This window comes from Dermacentor albipictus, unplaced genomic scaffold (assembly GCF_038994185.2).
Source record: "Dermacentor albipictus isolate Rhodes 1998 colony unplaced genomic scaffold, USDA_Dalb.pri_finalv2 scaffold_12, whole genome shotgun sequence".
Lineage (NCBI taxonomy): Eukaryota > Metazoa > Arthropoda > Arachnida > Ixodida > Ixodidae > Dermacentor > Dermacentor albipictus.
In genome coordinates, this window is record NW_027225566.1 from 10,977,845 (window position 1) to 10,998,426 (window position 20,582).

The 20,582-nt window shown below is 44.6% G+C and overlaps 1 protein-coding gene and 1 long non-coding RNA gene across 5 annotated transcripts in view; one reads left to right on the forward strand and one right to left on the reverse strand.

Annotated features, from left to right (window-relative positions):
* Window positions 1–5,596: 5,596 nt before the first annotated feature.
* Window positions 5,597–20,582, reverse strand: part of LOC139051532 (papilin-like) — a 532,082-nt gene continuing 517,096 nt past the window's right edge. For all 4 annotated transcript variants that reach the window (XM_070528503.1, XM_070528504.1, XM_070528502.1 and 1 more), the window contains 2 exons: window positions 9,307–9,435; window positions 5,597–5,872 (listed from right to left, as the gene is read on the reverse strand). In XM_070528503.1, coding sequence (XP_070384604.1) covers window positions 5,805–5,872; window positions 9,307–9,435 — 197 coding nt within the window. In that variant the 3' untranslated portion in view covers window positions 5,597–5,804. The remainder of the gene's footprint in view (window positions 5,873–9,306; window positions 9,436–20,582) is intronic.
* Window positions 16,005–20,582, forward strand: part of LOC139051534 (uncharacterized) — a 47,791-nt gene continuing 43,213 nt past the window's right edge. The window contains exon 1 of the long non-coding RNA XR_011509424.1: window positions 16,005–16,050. This is a non-coding gene — a long non-coding RNA (uncharacterized lncRNA). The remainder of the gene's footprint in view (window positions 16,051–20,582) is intronic.

A 20,582-nucleotide genomic window follows, 5' to 3' on the forward strand; every position in this document is an offset into this window, starting at 1 on the left:
GACACATCCTTAGGGCTTGAGCTTGTAGTGCCTGGAGTACACGCTGGTTTGTTTTGCAGGTGTTCCCAATCACAGGGAGGCTGTATCTTGCGAAACCGAGGAACAAGGCGTTATACAGCTGCAGCATTGACCGCACCGAAGTGCCCCATGACTTTCCGCCGAGAAATTTGAGGAGATGTATTATTGTCAATTATCTCTTCTTCAGGTATGAAACATGCGGGCTCCATGATAGGTCTCGGTCAATAATTACCCCTAAAAAGCGGTGTTTCCGTGCATTTGCTACTGCTTGCCCATTGACCTTTACACTATAACGCTGCATTTCCTTCCGAGTGAATGTAACAAGGCAGCATTTCTCTGAAAACAGCTCTAAGTTCTGTTTTCGCAAGTACAGAGATGTTATCGTAGCTGCCTTTTGTAGCCGTGCTCGTACCTGCAGTCGTGTTACGGCAGACGCCCAAATGCAGATATCGTCGGCATATATTGATACCTGAACTGTGTTGGGCAAGCATCGGACTAGGCCAACGAGCACTAAGTTGAATAGCGTCGGGCTCAACACTCCGCCTTGCGGTACTCCACGGCACGTTTGGTGTTGAGTCGTGGCGCCATCCTCGGTCATCACGAAGAAATGCCTGTCGGTCAAATAACTGCACAGCCACTGAAGAGTGCGGCCACCGATTCCGGCTTCAATAAGAGCATTTATAATGGCATAATGTGCTATATTATCATAGGCGCCTTTTATGCCTAGGAATAATGCAGCAGTGAGTGGTTTCCGGCGTTTTTGATGCTGAACAAATGTAACCAAATCGATGACATTATCTATGGATGAGCGCCCTCACCGGAAACCAGACATAGCATCTGGGTACACGTTGTAATTTTCAAGGTACCATTCCTGGCGCATCAAAATCATTCGTTCCATTATTTTCCCCATGCAGCTGGCCAGAGCGATGGGGCGATACGATGACAAGTTTAACGGTGATTTACCAGGTTTGAGAAGTGGAACCAAGCGGCTGCATTTCCAGTCACGTGGAACCAAACCGTTGCGCCAAGACTCGTTGTAATGGTTTACCAGCATGAGTCGTGCTTTCTGCCCAAGATTGGTGAGCGCCGCATAGGTAACCCCGTCCGGGCCAGGTGACGAAGAGCGCCTGCAAGTCGCCAGTGCCGCTTCAAGCTCCTCCAGCGAAAAAATTACATCCATGCGGGAATCCCGTGGCACAGGAATAGCACATGGTGTAATTGCGCGTTGCAACTGCAAGCTGGAAAGTCTTGAGCAAAATTCTTCAGCAATGTGAATTTCGCTGCGACCGTGGTGCAAAGCGAGGGCTTTGAAAGGGACACGCTGTTGTGGTGATACGCGAAGCCCACGCACGGTTCTCCATATCTGAGATAATCGCTGACGTGGATCCAACGACTCACAGAAACGTTTCCATCTTTGAGATTGTAGTGCATCAATGCGACGTTGAATCTTCTTTTGCATCCACCTTGCCTCTCGGAGATCATGAATGGATTTAGTTCTCCTGTATCTTCTTTCAGCCCGCCGGCGAATTGCTCGTAGTCGCTGCAGTTTTGCTTCAAGTTCTGCATATTTCGGGAAAGGCTGGAAACTATGCGTAGCCTCTTGCATGGCTTTTTGAATTTCGTGTTCCGGACTTGAATGGTTCCCTTGCTGACATATTCCCTCCATGTGCGACCGAAACGCCGGCCAGTCAATTCGCCAGAGCGTCATGGAGGAGCATTTCGATAGTCCCTTGATCTTCAGGTACGTCGGAATATGGTCACTTCCATGTGTTTCGATGTCTGTAAACCATTGCACGTTTCTTTCAAGAAGCCGAGAAACCAGGGTCAAGTCTAGGCAGCTGCTGTAGGTAGGCCCACGTAAATATGTCGGACTACCATCGTTGAGGCAGTAAAGGTCGTGCTGTGTGGCAAAGGATGCTATTCGCCTTCCCCTGGAGACCATCTTCAGGCTCCCCCAAAGCGAATGGTGAGCATCAAAATCTCCTGTGAGAATCGTAGGTCCGGGTGTCGCTGATAGCACGTCGTGCAGTCGTTTATAGTCGAAGCCACTTGAAGGATCAATGTACACAGCGACGAGTGTGATCGTAAGCTTATTCATTTTCACGATTAAACAAACGTACTGGTTGTCGTCGTGAGGCGAAACTGGGTGCAATGCGTAAGTCAGATCACATCTAATATATACAATTACCTTGCTTACATCACCACAGGTAGAGGACAGGAATGCCTCATAGCCAGAAATACGTATAACATTCTGCACGTTCGGTTCGCAAATTACGAGGATGGGAAAACGGTTTTCGAAGACAAAATATCGAAAATCTGAAATTCTTGATTTGAGACCACGGGCATTCCACTGCAGTAAAGATGCTTTCTTGACGTCCTTGTGGAAGGGCAGCGAGGGGCGGGCCATGGTGCTATGCGATGCTTTCAAGTACTGGAGTCAGCGCGTCCAATACTTGCAGTGCGCTACGAGCAGCTGGAGTGTCCATGTTCGTCAGTAGCAGACGCATGACATTCGTAAGCGATTTGAGCATGGCAATCACTTGTGAGTCCATGTCTTGCATTTGGGCAACTGTAGTGACATTTGACTGTAAATGGCGAGTCATTTGCTGTGGCTCTGGCGCGTGGCATGTCCTCGGCAGTACCGGCCACGCATCACTTGATGAAGCATGGCCACTTCTTTCGTTGACATTCGTGCTCTTACTGGAGACAGATGGAACAGGAGGTGGCGTTGCCGGACGAGACATTTCCCTTGAACCGGAAGAGGGTTTCATAGACTTTCGTTTCCGGGAGCGATGTCGCCTTATCGCTTCAGAAGCATCTCTGTGTGACGATCCGTCTCTGGCCATTTTTCTCAAGATTTCCTGCTCTTTCTTTAGGCGTGGACAGTCTTTTGAGGACGCAGCGTGCGATCCTTCATAATTTGGGCACTTGAGCTCTGTTGCACGGCAAGTGTCGGTGTCGTGGTGTTCGGAACATCGTGGGCATATCATTGTATTTCGGCAGACAGCACTCACATGTCCAGTTCCTTGACACCTTCTGCACTGAAGTGGTTTGGGTACGAAAGGTCGTACCACATGACGAAAGTGGCCGACGTTTACATGTGATGGTAGGCAGTCACCTTTAAACACGAGCCTTACACAGGTCGACTTGCCAAGGCGCCGAGCTTGTAGTAAGATAACACCATCTGTCGCAGGTTTGGTTAAAATTGGCAGGTCGCTGTCGTTAATGGATGTGTCAATGTCATAAACAATACCGGCCGTTGTTTCGTTGTCTTGAGGAATGAGCTAGCGGACATTGATGTTGCCCAGGAGCTTTACTACCATCAAAGCATTGATTGCGCTTCGGTTGTGGACGTCAATAGCCAGGACGTTCTTTCGAGTATCAATTCTGATAGCTTTGATTTCTCCTGGGACAAGAGCCTCCAGAGAAACGGAAATCGCTTGTCGATTGAGGCGGTTGAGGTTGTCGGCAGGTGCGTTCGGCACAAAAAGAATTGTGTGCGCCGATGGCCTGCGCTGTGGAACGACGGTAGACTTACTTGACGAAGACCGTCCGCTGATGTTTCTTCTCTTGGCCTTCCGGTGTACCACTCTTTCGAAGCCTTCGTCATCTGAGGCGTCATCGTTTGAGCAGGAGTACAACACAGTGTCCTCACTGGCAGCTTGACTCGGTGGGCAGTTTCTCTTCTTCGGGCCGGTACCTGGCGAAGCAGTCACGTCGCGTCGGCATTCTGCCGACTCCACTTCTATTGCCGTGGCAATGAGAGCGGCGTCTCCCAGTAAAACACGGGAAAGAGCCGAAAATACTGCAGCGCGAAGGAAAAGTGGTCTCCACGAGAATCACTCCGTCTTCCTCTTCCGCAAACTATATAAAGGTTCCCATAGAAAGGTATATGCTAGCATAAATCATATTAGACATCGTATATGACAGTCAAGTTTTGTGCGATGTTGGATCCATTGTGAATCAGAATCGGAATTTTATGATCGATGAATTACCGAACTTTAGCACGGCTAATCAGTTCTGCCGAATCCCTCAAGTCGGAGGAAGTATCTTGAAAGGGAAAAATTGTCGTCCGCCCGAACGTGGCACGAAACTACAAAGAAAACCCATAAGGGTTTCCTTTGTAGGTTTGTGCCACATTTGGGTGGATGAGAATTTTTCCACACGGGTTTGCTTCGTACTTTCGTGCCACATTCGGGTGGAGGACAATTGTTCCCTCTCAAGACACTTCTTCCATCTTGAAAAGGCAGCGCGAGACGACAGAAAGTAGGAAACACTCTGGACAGCGCTGAATTCGCAAGTAACCTTATTAGAAGGCACACACAAACTTAAGTACTACGACCGATACCCATGTGCTCTCCCATCGACGGCCTTATTATCAGTGCACAGGCAAAACAGCAAAACCATGTAATCAAATGATACACTATGAAGCGGTTTAAAAACGCTTTGCGCACATAGCGATCAGACTACCTGGGATATTACTGGAGGCCTGCCATATCAGGAAAAAAGCATCGCGTTGTGTAAGCATGGCTTCATTACATTTGCGCGACAGTGAATTTGCATTTTTAAACTACTTCATAGTGTAGAATTAGATTAGAGGCTTTTGCTGTTTCGCCTGGGCATGCACTGATAATGACGCCATTGATAGGAGAGCACGTGGATATAGCTCGTAGTACGTAAATTTGTGTGTGGTTTCAAGTAAAATTAGTTCTGAGCTCAGCGCTGTCCTCTGTGTTTCCTGCCTTTTGTCTTCGTCGTCTTGCGCTCTCCCGTCAAGATATTCAACCAGTACAAACTTGTCCAAATGTATATTCCTATACTTCGTCCAGCTTGTGGGATTCAGGAGAATTGAGTTGCCATAGCCAGTGTCCCTGTGCTTGGAGTTGTCAATTAACTGGGCCTCGGGATGCGACCTGCTAGCCTCCTGGTTAGCTCTTATAGAAGAGCGACTGCCCCGAGTACGCTTTGGTCCCGGGTTCGTATCTCTGACCAGGACGAATGCTTCCTCAACTGCGAAACGTTATTTAAAAAAAACCGTATGGGTTTCCTTTATAGCCTCATGCTACGTACGCGTAGATGACAATTTTTCCCGTGCATGAAATTCACCATATGACATACAGAAAAAGATATCGTATAATGATATAGCCCAAAAATGAGCCTCTTGCTTACCGTAATCGGTTTGGACTTGTGGAAATATATAGTTATGGGTGTAAGCAAACTCAGTAATATTTTCATTCTCTAGAGATGGGGACGCAGAAATGGCAGCAAAGGTGGTATGGGCTGTTACAACGTAATATAAAACAGAAGGTTAAATTTAATCAAAAGATTAACGGAACGCGTGTCATTAAAGTGCCGCAATGGAATTCTTCTGAAATCGCAAAGACATAGAGCTAGTGTTCTAATGGCCTAATTTCGTAGCGTACGAAGTGCAGTGGGTGTTGTAATTATTCCGCGCGCAGCTTATGCAGTAACTGATATGACAGTGAACGAAGTCTTAATGTAAATACATATCACATGTCCCCAGACCAGAGTTTGATGGATTTTTTGCAGGGATCAAAAAATTCACCACAACGACACGTACGTTATAACAACGCAATTGTTTATTTAGCGTTCACACTAAAACGAGACACAAAGCTAATTACAGCCACCGACGACGCAGCATGCGGGTCGATAAGCATTACGAGCAGAAAGCGTCTTCCCAGGTGACTAGGTTCGTTCGCTGTGACCTTCCAGCGTCTGAGCAAGTGGGTTTCGCGTGATCAGCAGTCGGCATCCGCCACGATTTTTCAAGGGCTGAACAGCGTTGTTGTTATTAACGCGCTGATTGCCAATGCGGCGGCCAGAACGCAAGCACCTGCAAGAGAGAAAAGCGCCATGTCGTAAACAGAAAGATTAGCCGTCTCTTATTGGTGACGCACTTCCGGGGCGCTTGAGGCATCTAGCTCAAGCTAGTAAGCTGGGTGTCCAATTACAACACGCTCTGCGAAAGAAAAGCCCAAGTGACAACACTTGGCGTCGGTCATCCCAAGTAACTGGGGACGCGCTTCGATTGTCAAAGAACGTGTGAAGCGATGCAAACACATGGGTGTTAACCGAAGGCCCGCCTGAAATGGAGGCTCTATGCGTCTGCTATTCGACTGAAGTGTGAAGGTGTGACAGGCTTCTCAGTTTATTTCTGAGGGGCTGGTGGCTGCATCGGGAGGCCACAATTGACACAGAAGAACGTTTGAGAGGACTCTAACGAAATGGAGCCATGGCTCATTATGAACTCTGGTATTTAACGTACAAGTGGAATTACCGCAGACTTTCGTGAGGACCAAGTACTCCAATCGCCTTACGACTCTTTAACGTTCATTTTGGCTTTTCACACAATGAAACACAAAAACGAGAAAGAAAAACTGTGTAGGAAAAAAAAGCGCTGAAATATTCTGTCGCGTCAGTATGAAAATCATGTAGTTGAAGGCTTCGTTTCCGGTGCACTCCACAAAGAGCATCTCCAGCCATTGCAAAAATGTGGCGGTATAATCTTCGATCACAAGAAGGTTCAAGTATTTCAACATCGAGGCAGCCTAAATAGCGCGGTGCAGGTGATGAACAGACCAGTGGAAGCTTAGTGGATGGCGAACTACAAGAGAACGAAGCATCGTGAATCCGGTAATTTTAAAGGAAAACTACTTTCACGACGATGAAGAACACTCTTCCTAATCATGAACGCCCACCCAAATAGCCCCGTTCACTGCTTTACTCTTCCTAACTTACAAAAAGAAGGTATATCTGGCCAAAGCAGGCTTGCCCCTGCAGCTAGGCAACCAAATCGGTGCTTGGAAACGGATTATTTCGAAGAAATTTCGGTGCTGTTTTTGCGCGTACAGGCCCATTGATGCGCTCAAACATAGTCCTTGAGCCACGCGTGTTGAAAGTAATGTGTTCGTATTCAGTAATCAGTTCTGGATTTTCTCTTTTAGAAGAGTTCCTATCTTTAACCCAATAGATGCCGCGGTGACTGCTCCGGAAAGCAAAGTAACGAACCGCATCACCAGAGTAAGCCGTATCATACAATGGTACGATTTCAGCTTTGTAACAAATCAGCGCGCCGCGTGTAGATGCCATTACTTTTTGAAAGGCAACAAAAGCTCTATCTCTGAGGATATAATCAATGAGCGTGAAACCTGCCATTATATCTTTATACACGGTAAGCGCATGAGTGCCACGGGCATTCCAATACTACTGCGACGCTTTTCTTTAAATGCAACCAAGAATCAACAAAACCATAAAGTATTTGCAACTCTAGAAGGTTCTGTCAAAGTCAAACTCTACACAGCGCCGTTCCCTTCAGATAAATAAGCTTTAATTACAATAATATTTCTTTAAAAACAAATATTTCCTGTTCTTTAAGCTGCACAAACATCGCCGACACAAGCTTTGTGGAGTTGTTGACTGAACATAAACCCTTGTATTAACGTGACATGACCCATATTGCGTTAAGATAGTCTTGTAGATTACAAGCCGGAAATATGAACTCACTCATATCAAGGAAGAACAAAGGCAAGAACGTCAAGCACGTATAGCGGTATCAAACTCTTGAAATGCTTAAAGAGGCGGGTGCAGGCACACTGGTAAAAGGCGTTTTTACGTCCACGCGATAAACAATGCGTTCAAGCAAAATAATACCGTGCAAAAGTTAACATTGCAAATGTAACTTATTGTCTTAGATGACCGACGAGTGTTCGCTCTATACCTTGACAAGTACATCGCAAATGAGCATCCAATGCAGCCAGAGCGCTCGAACAAAACTGAAAACAGACCGCTAAAAGTGATCGAGAGCGACAATAACGCTGTGGAAACGTTACAATACTTCAGCATCCAATATTTAAAGCCCTGAAGCGATTGAAATGTGCCCTGCAAGTATTGAATGCGTTAGTATTTTATGCCAAGCCAAGTAGGACACCCGTCCGTCCGTCCGCCCGTCAGGTAAGACGAATCGCTATTAATAAATTAACCTACATAACGAAGTTAATACGAAACGAAAAACGTTGGCGGTGGTGAGTCTAGAAATTACGATCAGCCGTGTGTCATACCCACTGGGCTAAACACCTACGCTTGGAGAAGGTGAATATATATGAAGTATGTGAATGTGATGTACCGGCGGTACAAAACAAATGTCATAGAACACTTTCTAAGAAGGCTTTGTTGAAAGATTTGGCAATGGAGGAATAAAACACATCTCTAGGACCACATGTACAGTCAACTTGGTATTGTATTCATCAGGAAAATTCTGATTTTGCGGAAATCTTATGTCACACCCGCAACATCCTCGATGCGTTTCAGTGGTTGCGGGATCCGCCTTCCGTTGGGGAATTTCTTCACCAACGGAACTGTCACGGATACCTGAAGGCTGATGCGCTTCAGGTCGCGCAACTCAGACAAAAAAATCAAGGAGTTGATAAGGCATGTTGAATGGCTAAATGGGTTTCATATCGGTTGATAACGTTTCGAAGCAGCTGAATACGGTGCTAAAAAGCGATAAGTGCTTATAATGATCGGAGCCATTCAGATAGGGCAATAATTCTAACAATGAACTTCAGTTTATAGTTTGCGCTCCTATGGTGTTTCTTTCTGGTCCATTGTTTTTTGTGTAATTTTTGATCGGTAAGGTTATAAACACCAATAAGGGTCAGCTCAAGTCCAATAAGGTTGATAATTAAGGACTGACAAGAGATGATAAGAACCGAATCCCGTCGAATAAGGTTGATAAGGGCAAAGCCTTGATAAAGCTCGGATTGAGTTCGATAAGGTTGATAACTGTTAAGGGTTGACAAGGGTCGGATCTTGTCCTATAAGGTTGATAACGAGCGATAAGGGTTGATGAGGGTTTATATTGTCCGGACCAAGTTTCATAACATTGATGATCACTAATCACACCCGGCTAGGTGTAGATGAGCAAATGGCAGAATGCTTATGTATACTTAGACAATTCCCAGAGGAGTTTCTGTGTGAATTTTTAAAGCTAGCTTTCAGTGCTCGTCCTCTTAGGGCTAACTAGGGACAAAATTCGAGGACACAGGAAGCTGCCATTTCTTAATCGTTGCTCACTGCGAGAAGCGCGGATGAAGGCGCCAATTTGCTATTTTTTTCTTGACCAAGCAGGCAAGGAACAGCGCCATATGCTTTAATGAAGAATTGAAATCATAAAATGAGCCCTTCCTACAAGATTTCAAGAGCAGAGCAGCGGTAAGAGCAGAACTTTCTCTACAATTTTAAGAGAAAGGAACAGGTTCCTGCACTTACGATTTTCGGAAGCAGCGTTTGTGCAGTCGCAGACTTTGCACCCGCCTTCCTCCACCACGAAGTTCCCGCAGCTGCACTCTATGGACTCCGGGCAGCTGGGGGACGCCTTTGCAACAGTGGCCTGGACGCCTGCGATGAGGAATTTGGGAAGTTTTCACTGCACTTATAGATTACCGTAACGCGATAGAGGTTCATAATGTTGGGTCATTCCAAGTCAAATAAACCAGTTTTCTTTCGTACATCACAGTTGTAGCTGATAAAAATTCCACATGTTTGTTGAAGTCCAAACCACTTTCTCCGCACTTACATTTTTTGCCAAAATTATTCTGCCATTTTGGCGACAACTTATTTTGTTCCGCAGCTGAGCAATAAAGGCTTAATGAAGATTTCTTTCGAAGGCACATTATATGATCAAGTCCTTCAAACGGTGTTTATGGCAACACAATTTATTGGTGTGACATAGCCCAATGAAATAGCCCATTTTTCAAATGTTCGACTACATCGAGTGCTTTTGGTACCAGCAAAGTCGACTAAAATTGTAAAGTTCAATTTTTTTTTTCTTGGAACGCATGAAAATCCAGAAAAAATTGACAAAATGAATGATAGCCTAGTTTACAAAGTATAGCCGAAAAATGAAGCTTTGAAGGTTAAGCCGATCACCTGAAAGAAAAAACTCGGAAGCTGTGTTTTTTTTTTGCAAGAAGCTTTGTGTTCAAAGTCAAGAAAGTAGATTTGGCATTTGGCATAAAAATATATATGGTACATCAATAGATAGCTGTACATGTCTACTATACATGTCAGAAGTTACATGTGTAGATATCGCCTTTTGCCACTCAAGCTCTTCCAAAATAACTCACTCCTGTTTAATGTAACGGTAATGGTTTCTTGTTCCTAAATATATTTGCCGGAATACTTTTAGGTGCACTGTTTTTTTAATATCTATCGTCAGTGACAAAACTACCTGTGCCAAAAATTTAAATTATTGTTGATGTCTACGGTTGCGAATACTATTCTCCAGTAGTGAGTATTGCTACTGTAGATAAATTGTATTTGTGAAATGTTTCAAAAAAGGCAGACAATTTTAAATATTCAAGGTTAGAACATATATAATTCTAAGAACAGTATAGTAACATTGTGTGGTATGCACAGAACACAAACTTCACCTTATCATTATATAAGGACTGAGAAAATTATTGACAATATAAAATGCAGTTTAGCTAGTGAGTCACCTGCTCTATGTCTATTAAGACTGCTTCAGTGCATAATTTCTGCCTTAGTTTGAAGGAAACTACAATTTTTATGAAACTTGTGTTATTTCAAAGTAAATTTTTCTCGCTATATATATATTTTAGTGTGGACTGCGTGCCCTGACAAACTGCTGCATGCCAATATTTCCTATAGAGCAATTTTTTTCTAACGATGCGCCTTAGAAACAGAGATGTTGTTCTTCTGTTTTATGGAAGGAAAAAAATTAAGCTAACACTTTTATGGAACTTATTTATCTTTAGCAGTGTCTGAACGTTATGGACCTGGAATATTTGCTGTCATAAATTTAACAATTGGTTTATAATTATTTCTATAACAGGCGGCTTAGCCCCTCAGTGCAACATCTGAAGACAGACGGACATCGACTACCTTCATTGCGTTAAATACCCATGGTTGTTCATTAAAAATTATTTGAGCACATTATGTTCGACCATGTCCGGGGTAATCGGAGAAGTATGGGAGAGGCCTTTGCCCTGCAGTGAGCGTAACCAGGCTGATGATGATGATAATGATGTTCGACCACCACATCTTTGAAATTATCCACTTGCATGCACTGCCCATTTTTTCTCCTCATTATCCTATGCGTGTTTCGATTTTGTTCAAGCAAGTATATTTTGTCAAGATTAATCGCAAATTGCTGTTGCAACGAACCTGATTGCCATGTTTTCGCTGCATTAATCTGTTGTTTATACTTCTCACTGCCCACTAAGCTGTCTTTTATTTGAGTTGTCGCTCCAGTCATCACTTGTTTTCACAGCATCAAGTTGCGTTGTTATTTTTTTTTCATTGCTCACAGACCGCTTTGCTGTTGAAGTGGTGGAGATGTTGGCCTTCCTGGAGAAGGAAAAACCACACTTTTTAGAACTGCCAGTAAGAAATGCTTTTGATTTTATATTTTACTCTGGTGTGCTCACATATTTTGAATGTTACTACAGGATGTTTACCCGCACTTATAAGCAAGGATTCAGAAGAAGGAAGCATCTTGTATTCAACATTTGAAGGGCTTCAATTAAAGTCCTTAATTTGATAGGAGTATTTGTTCTCCTCGTGGAACGTTACTGGATTTTAAATGTCAAGTACACTGAAAAGAACAAATGTTTTCACGTTCGTTGAGCAGTTCTGTGGTTTGGCATCATCAAGACTGGCAACACTTGTTACCGTACAGGCAATTTCTGCCATTAAGAAGGTGCACGAGTGTTTCGAAACAATAACATTCAATTCTACAGTTCCCGAAATGTCTGTTTCCTTCCTCTACTACATTGCAACGAGATACCTGATATGTCTACGTCAGGTATCTACGCCTTCCTGGAGAAGGAAAAACCACACTTTTTAGAACTGCCAGTAAGAAATGCTTTTGATTTTATATTTTACTCTGGTGTGCTCACATATTTTGAATGTTACTACAGGATGTTTACCCGCACTTATAAGCAAGGATTCAGAAGAAGGAAGCATCTTGTATTCAACATTTGAAGGGCTTCAATTAAAGTCCTTAATTTGATAGGAGTATTTGTTCTCCTCGTGGAACGTTACTGGATTTTAAATGTCAAGTACACTGAAAAGAACAAATGTTTTCACGTTCGTTGAGCAGTTCTGTGGTTTGGCATCATCAAGACTGGCAACACTTGTTACCGTACAGGCAATTTCTGCCATTAAGAAGGTGCACGAGTGTTTCGAAACAATAACATTCAATTCTACAGTTCCCGAAATGTCTGTTTCCTTCCTCTACTACATTGCAACGAGATACCTGATATGTCTACGTCAATGCACCATTCCTGCTTTTTGCGTGTGCATGAGATCCTCATAACATGCTTGGAACTAGTGATATTTACTAGCCTAATGTGGTAGTGACATTACTTAGCTAATTAATGCTTTCAGCTACTAAAAAATCGTAGTGCCTTTAACTAGCCAGTCGGTATTTTTTACTAGCTACTTAGTACCTTCAACTACCTTAAATGTTAGTGATTCTAACTAGCCAGTTAGTGTTACTTAGTAGCTAGTTAGTACTTTCAACTACCTTAAAGGGTAGTGGTCCCAACGATCCAGTTATTGTCATTTACCTGATAGTTAGTACTTTCAACCACCCTAAAAGGTAGTGCTTTTAATTAACGAGTTCGCATTGATATTAGTATTGCTTACTAGGTTGAGGAGGTTAGGTTAGTGTTTAATACTACCTTCAGGAGGTAGTGACTTTCACTACCACCACTTTTACTACCAGCATTTACTAACTTGGTAGTGTTTTGGGAAAAAGTAAATTGTTAGTACTTGGTTAGTGGTCATGCCTACCTTTTTTTTAAGAATGTAAGTCACAAGGCGAAGCAGTGTTTTGTACAAATGCACTGTCCACCACAGCGCTCTTGTTCTTTAGCTCCTGCGCTCTACAAAGGACTACTGATTCGCGGGTCGCCGAGACGCGTCATGCATCATAAATCGGAAGACTCAGAAGCTTAGCTTAGAAGCAAGGCTTGCTACACTTCACTTCTTCGCGGAACATCTTTCAGCGCAAGAAAAGGGGCTTTCTCACATTAAACTGCATTTGAGAGCACTTCAGGAAGCGAATCCACGTCCCTCTTGCGCAAGCTGGCACTGGTGTGCGTGATATTTCACATCGGTCACTTAGCCAGTTAGACATTGGCACACTTGCGTCGGGAAGGCTCAGAAACTGTGCGTTGTGGTGAAACCTCCATGCGTGCTGCGGAGAAGCATCGCGACGCCGTCTAGTATGCACTCGACTAATAACGGCTGTTGCATTCGAGGTTCAGGTGCAAATTATTATCTGTTTTGCTCACCATCTTACTTTTTTCCATCGTTAGACATATAACAGAAAAGAGGCTTCACATAAGACAGCACAAATCGCTGCAACCACAAATTTGCACTTCTCATCGCAGGCCAGACTTACCCACCGTGATTGCTAGGTGGCTGTGGTGTTGGGCTGCTGAGCACGCGGTTGTGGGATCGAATCCCGGCCACAGCGACCGCATTTATATGGAGGCGAAAACGCCCATGTACTTAGATTTAGGTGCATGTTAAAGAACCCCAGGTGGTCAAAATTTCCGGAGTTCTGCACTACGTCGTGCCTCATAATCAGAAAGTGGTTTTGGCACGCAAAACCCCATAAGTTTAAGCCAGAATTTTTGTATTCTTACAAATGACGAGATGTTTCAATCAAGAGGCTTCTCGAACCAGTGCTAACAAAGTGAATGAAGTGCAATCCAGAGTGGGAGGGAGTGATGGCAACGAATACAACGCTTTGGTCGGCAAGCTTGCATGCTATCTACTCACTCGGATTTAAATTTTGCGTTTTATCGTCCGGAAACCGCAAACGCGTTGGAGACGTCGCGGTGCGTTCGCGGCTTCGAATTCAGTTTGGGGAAGTGAAAATTCTTTTTTAACAATTAGGCAGCCGAAGCATGGCACAAGCGAGTCTTTGCATTCTGGATACAATGGAGCCTGCTGTGGCTGCGCATCGAACACGCGATCTCGTGTTAATCAGCAGAATGTCGCAGCCACCGCACAATGGCTATCTGAGAATCACCCGGAACCGCAAGGCTGGCTGCACTTGTGTGCCACGAAATTCGAGAGCGTGCGTGCATGAGCCTGCAGTGAGTATTAGTAACGCGAATATCGTGCGCGTCTGAATGATGTTCCAGTAAACACGATTCGCTGGTGCATCCCACGTTCTTCAGAGCCCGGGGTACTGGATGGCAGCCTGAATGCGCGTGATTCACAGCGCGCCGAAATTTTTATCTACGAGCAGTGCCCACAAAAAAATGTAGCCTGATAATTATACCAAAGACTGCTACCAAAGGTGAAGGAGCAGTTAGGGAGCCTGGTTTTGCGATAAGTGTAGTGGGCAAATTTATTGTTAGATGTGTGCATAGCAATGATCTATTAGTGGATTCGTCTCCACATTCGGGGTGATTCAAATCTTCTGTTCACTCTTCTTTAGCACACTTCTGGCGAAAACTGAAAACTATCAAGCAGACCAAGCCGCCATAATTGCAGGCATGCCACGTACAGCTTTTATAGCACGCGATTCCTACAAACCTTCCGCGGCCTACAGGTACATTGAAGGATGAAGGAAACACCACGAAATGTGCTTCTTTCAGACCTCGATGCAGACCAATGGAGCATAAAGAACCGTATTGGGCATATGCACGTCCTTATTCCGGACGACAAGAAAAAAAGGCATTGCTAGATAACCTGCGGGCGAACACAGGATAAAAAGTTAGTTAATGGTTCTGCCATCAAGATAAACTATGTTGGAAAACCTCCTCAGTTTCAGTCCACCAAAAAATGTGCCTTTCTAGGGAATATTTCACAACACTCAAGCTGACGCAAACAAGTAGGAAGTTGACGTACCCAAGATGAAAAAATTTATGGAAAGCCCCGTGTAGACAGGCAAGGCGTTCACTAATCTTTGAAGTGTAAGGGCAGTCATTCATTCATTGCCTTGGAGCTTGTACGAAGTGTAAGCAGGGGTACAGCCGCTCGATGAAAACGCACAAAGTGACGTCTGTCGCGTGCGCCGGAATTCGCGGCAGGGAGCCTAGTTCCTCCAATCGCCACCGCGACGCCACCAGTCGGGGCAGGAGGCGGCAGAGTGGCAGCGACGTCACGACGCGAACACGGTCTGGGGCAGGTTTTGCCAGTGTGCAACGTCCAAACAGCCGATAAATAGAGCTCGCTAAGCTCGCAATCAATAGAGATATGCTAGAACTTGACGGGACTGCCTTAGAGAAGTCCTTTTCCTACCCCAAAATTTTCATTTAGCAGCCGTGGACACATACTATTTGTGACCGGCAGCGTGGGGAAATCAATTATAATAAAACCTTGCCTAGTATGTGTGCTTATAGCGGGTGAGCCTAATATTCCAAATAAAATGCCATGGAAGCCCTTTGATAGAATGATTTAAAGGCTCTTCACAGTGTGTAAGCATATTTTCTCGTCGCTGTTGTGTTCGAATTTGCCTCCACAATGTAGCGCTTTTGTGAGCTGGCAGGATAGCTATTTACATTTAATTTAAAAACATCCCAATGTATACATCTGTGACCACTGTATAGAAAACTTGATTCCAGACCGAGTAAACAAGAGAGAGACCTTGGTTCCCCAGAGAACTGTTCCAGATAAAACGCCGGCTAAAGTGTTGCAGGAACTCAAAGTGCACTGACGACAATGTGCTTAAAATACTCAAAAGTAACTTTGAGTGTAAAATGCCATGAGTCCCGAGAACGGTATTTCGCTGAAACACTTGGGCGTTTTGCATCAGAAAGCCTGCTTGGCGCACAAGGGCCATCGACGAATCGAGCAGGTGGCGTTGGGCACGACTTTCGCTACAGACAGCTGGCAAATTGCGCAAACATTTAATTACCACTTTGAAAGTGTGTTTTCAATGCCGCACAACGATTGTGATGTCGCTTCCACAATAAATGGATTAAGCGGTCGGTCGAGAAGTCCGTCCGAGCGGCCGCTGCTTCTTCGGTGAGATATTATTTTCTGTTTTCTTCGAAGAATCAGTGCTGTGATGAGACTTCACTATTGTTTAGAGAGAACAGACATCCCGTGGGATACGAATGTGCTAAAGATCACGCACAATATCGCGTGGTTTCGCTGCGCTCCACAGCGCATCTGCACCTACCACGGGCCCACGGCGGTAAGCAGCAAAGAACACCGGCACGAGCCATATGGCCGACAGCGCGTTCCTAGGCGCATGAGTGCTGCAGAATCGGCACCGCACTCGGAAGTGCCACAACATGCGCCTAATGTCATCAAGCCGGCGACGCTAATTTTCAACGCTGACCTACCTTCCAGCGCGCCTTCAGCGAACATGGCTGAGACTAGCGAAAGTGAAGCCAAGAAACCACGGGTTGACGACGACAGGACATCTACCTATGAGCTAAGTGAAGATGAAGACATAGACTGCGATGAAACGTCGTTCTCCGCGGCAACGTATAAAAAGAAGCGGCCTGAGGGAATTCCAGTTGTTTTTCAATCCTCAAAGGAAGGACGAAACTTCTGGCAAGTGAATCCAAACCGCGCTGCGTCGGAAATTGTCTCCGCGGCAAAGGAAAGGGTACAGTCATTCCGCGTGAATAGAGATGGAAGTTTCTCTGTCAACGTTACTTCAGTCGCTCAACGACAGTAGATGTCTTCCAGATGAGAAGTGGCTGGTTTGGGAGTTAAGCCATTGATTCCAGCATTTTATACCAAGAATGTTGGCAAGATACACCATGTGCCAGTTGAGTATACGGAAGAACAACTGGTTGACTTCCTGAAGGATTTTGGCGTGACATCAGCCAGTCGTCAGGTGCACTACAACCACCAAGAAGGCGGAGTGGGCGAATCACGCCATCAGAGAACCGTCATCCTCCATTTTAGAGAAGACAAACCAATGCCGCAACGAGCGCATTTAGGTTTCACGAGTCATCCCTCAGAAGAATATCTTGGCCCTGCTCTGAGCTGCTACAACTGCCAGAAATTTCGACATATATCGAAGAACTGCCGCAGTGCACGTAGGTGCAAGACATGCTCAGAAGACCACAACCATTCAGAGTGCAAGTCTATGTGTCAGTCAAAGTGTGCCAACTGTAGCGGAAACCATACAGCAGAGCTGCCTCAAGGTTACGCAGACATGAGTTGAAATATGGACGGCTGCCTCCTCGTAATGCGCTACCACCAAACCTTGGTGCTGTAAGGTGCGCGCCTCCAACTTCCAACAAAGAAAAGGAGCAAGGGGTCAATATGAGCTACTCTGCAGCCCTAAAGCACTCAGGTCGACAACGTTCTGACAGCGAGCGATACGATCCACCTTCAGAGAATACTACTCATTTTGCCCAGGCTTCGAGTGAAATTCGCCGACCTTCTAAGCAACGCGTTCTGTAATTGACACAGAATCCTCATCTAACATCTGAGCGACTACCTCAGCAATCGCCTCAACCAAACTAGTCATCCCAGCGACCATCTCAGTCAGCTCTTCAGTGACCTGCTTCCAGCAAGCATGGAGCTTCAGCGTCGTTTGGTGATTATGCGTCTTTACCCGTGGCACAGATAATCCTGCCCATGCTATTCACAGCTCTGCGTGCCATTCTCAGTACCATTCCACACGCAAACAACCTACCAGAGGTAAAAGCACTGCTTTCTATGGAGTCGTTGGTGCTTCCACAATCACCAACAGCTCCACGGCAGGTTCAGAATGAATAATCGTTACAACAATGTTTTCATATTTCAGTGGAATGCTAATAGCCTTCGAAATAAGTCAGCTGATTTTCGCAAGCTACTAGCTCAACATAACTTTCCTGTTTTATGTATACAGGAGGCAGGCGTACGAGATGGCTTTCGTGTTTCAAACTATGTTATATATAAATCATCGCGCATTGCTGGAAGTAGCAGAGCGATGTTATGCATGAGAAAATACCTGCCGTCCTATTTAATACAGTCGAGTGATTTAAATATACCGGAGTTCATAGCATGCAAGACATCTTATAGAAATACAAATGTCACAGCGATCAGTCTTTATCTGCAACGTTCTAGCAAAATATCAGTAGACAGCTTCGTGAATGTGTTTGGTGTCGCAAACTGACATGTGCTGGTTTGCGGGGACTTCAACGCACATAACGTCATCTGGGGCAGTGAATATAATGATTCCCGTAGAAGCGTTATAGAGTCTGCCGCAGAAAAAAGTAATCTGACTGTGATAAATGACAGCTCTCCAGAGTTCTTGCGGGGGTTTCGTTACTCAAGCTGCATAGATGTTACGCTCTGCTCACAAGACCTTCTTGATGGCGTTGAATGGTCAACGGACATAGAAACGCACGGTAGTGATCATTTTCCGATCCTAGTAAAATATCGCCTCATACGGAGTGAGGGGACCCGACGCTACTCAAAATATACTAATTGACAAAGTTTCCGGCACCATTTAAGTAACTCACTGGGAGAAAATCCGAACTTTGAAAGTTTTGCAAATATATTGTGTGAGTCTTACAAGATCTGCACGAAGCAAGTCATTGTTCCAAATGAATACGCCGCAGTCGACGTGGAATGTGAATGTCTAAGAGCAATTAGAGGACGCGCAGAACGGTCCTACCGCCGCAGTGGAAAGCTGGATGACTACAATATGACACAGAAAGTTCAGTCAACTTCGCGCAGGCACTTACAAAAATTAGTTACGAGAACATGGCGAGAATACTGCGCGTCATTGTCTCCGTTTACTCCAGTTCCCAGAATATGGTAAGTTGTCCGATCTTTTAGTGGTCCAGTTACCCAGAGCCATCCCTTCGGAGCCCTTAGCGTAACTCGAAGCACTCCGGAAACATCTGTTGCTGACGAATTCTGTCAACTTATATCGAGATCAGGAATTTCGTTTACTTGCCTACAATTTACAATTTCGACAACACAAGCAGAACACAAGGTTCGTGCGTGCTTTATGTCACAACATTCTCAACTTGACTGCGAGTTTAATTTAAATCAGTTGAAATGCGCTCTTTCGTCATGCCGTACAAGGACAAGCGCAGGCCCAGATGGTGTTACGCATGTGATGTTAAAGAACCTAGGTCCAGCACAAAGAATCGCTCTTTCGGAGCTACTTAATGATATCTGGATAAGAGAGACCCTTCCAGATTCATGGAAATTAGCTCGGGTAATTCCAGTACTAAAACCAAAAAATACTCTTTCCTTGACTCCTATGGACTCGTCAGTCTCACAAGCTGTTTTTCCAAACTAATTTAGATGATAGGCCGTCTACTGCAGGTGTGAACACACAAATGTGTTTTTCAACTACATGAGCGGTTTTCGACAAAATCGATGTAGAATTGATGCAATATTAGACATTTCCACATGCGTAGAACATGAACAAATTTGCGGAAATGTGACAGTAGTAGTATTCTTAGACATTCAAAGAGCATTCGACACTGTAAGCCACATACACGTCCTTGCTGGTATGCTAGAGCTTGGCCTACACGGTCGAACACAGCGATGGGCATCAAATTTCTTGAAAGATAGAAAAATATTTATTGAAACAACCGAAGGAGCGAGTAATTGTCACAGCATCACGCAGGGCGTTCCGCAGGGCAGTGTTCTCAGTCCGATTTTATTCAACTGTGTCATGGCAGTCTTGCCACAAAAACTCCCGTCTGGCCTACAGTATTCTCTGTACGCAGATGACATCTGCATATGGGCCTATGGATATCATATACAAGACATTTCAACAATGCTACAAGATGGTATTGATAGTATCGACACCTTTATAAAAGAAAGAGGCATGAGTCTTTTATACGCAAGGACAGCCGTACTTTCTTTCACTAGACGACAGCTGAATAATTTCCAACTTACGCTAAATGGGTAAACTTTGATGTTTGTGAAAGAGCATAAATTTCTTGGAGTTATTCTTGACCGCCAGCTAACAGAGGCATCACACATCCGTGCAATTGAAAAGCCGACAATGCAGTAGTAAACGTACTTCGGCGTCTCGCAGGCACAACGTTGGGGGGTCAGTCTCTTCAGTACTACAAGTTCATAACGCACTCATAAAACTAAAAAGTGCTTACTTATTGCTTACCTGTTCACCATGGTTTATCGCAAACTTCTGAGGAACATCTTCAACGTTTACTGGAAAGAGGGCTGCGAGTGTGTCTTGGGGTTTCACAGGCTACCTCGAGTTCTTTAGTAATTTCTGAAGCTCGTCACTCACCATTTTGAGTCATACGAACGGTTGAAACATGTCGACATAGTTATCGCATCTTAACCGAACACGCGAAGTATCCTTAAACCTCGCGCTTACCGAAAGAACCAAAAGCAATATTCAGGATGTTGTTCGAGAACATATAGTATTATTACCAAGATTTGAATTATGCAATGTGGATGTTAGTTACCCTCCCTGGATGGTAACATGTCCTAAAACAGAATTATTGGTTGACAGGATTATATCTAACAGAGACACGTTCATAGTAGACGCACAACAACTGGCACTCTTCCAAATTTACTCATTATATCCGCAGTAAATCTACGTATATGCAGAT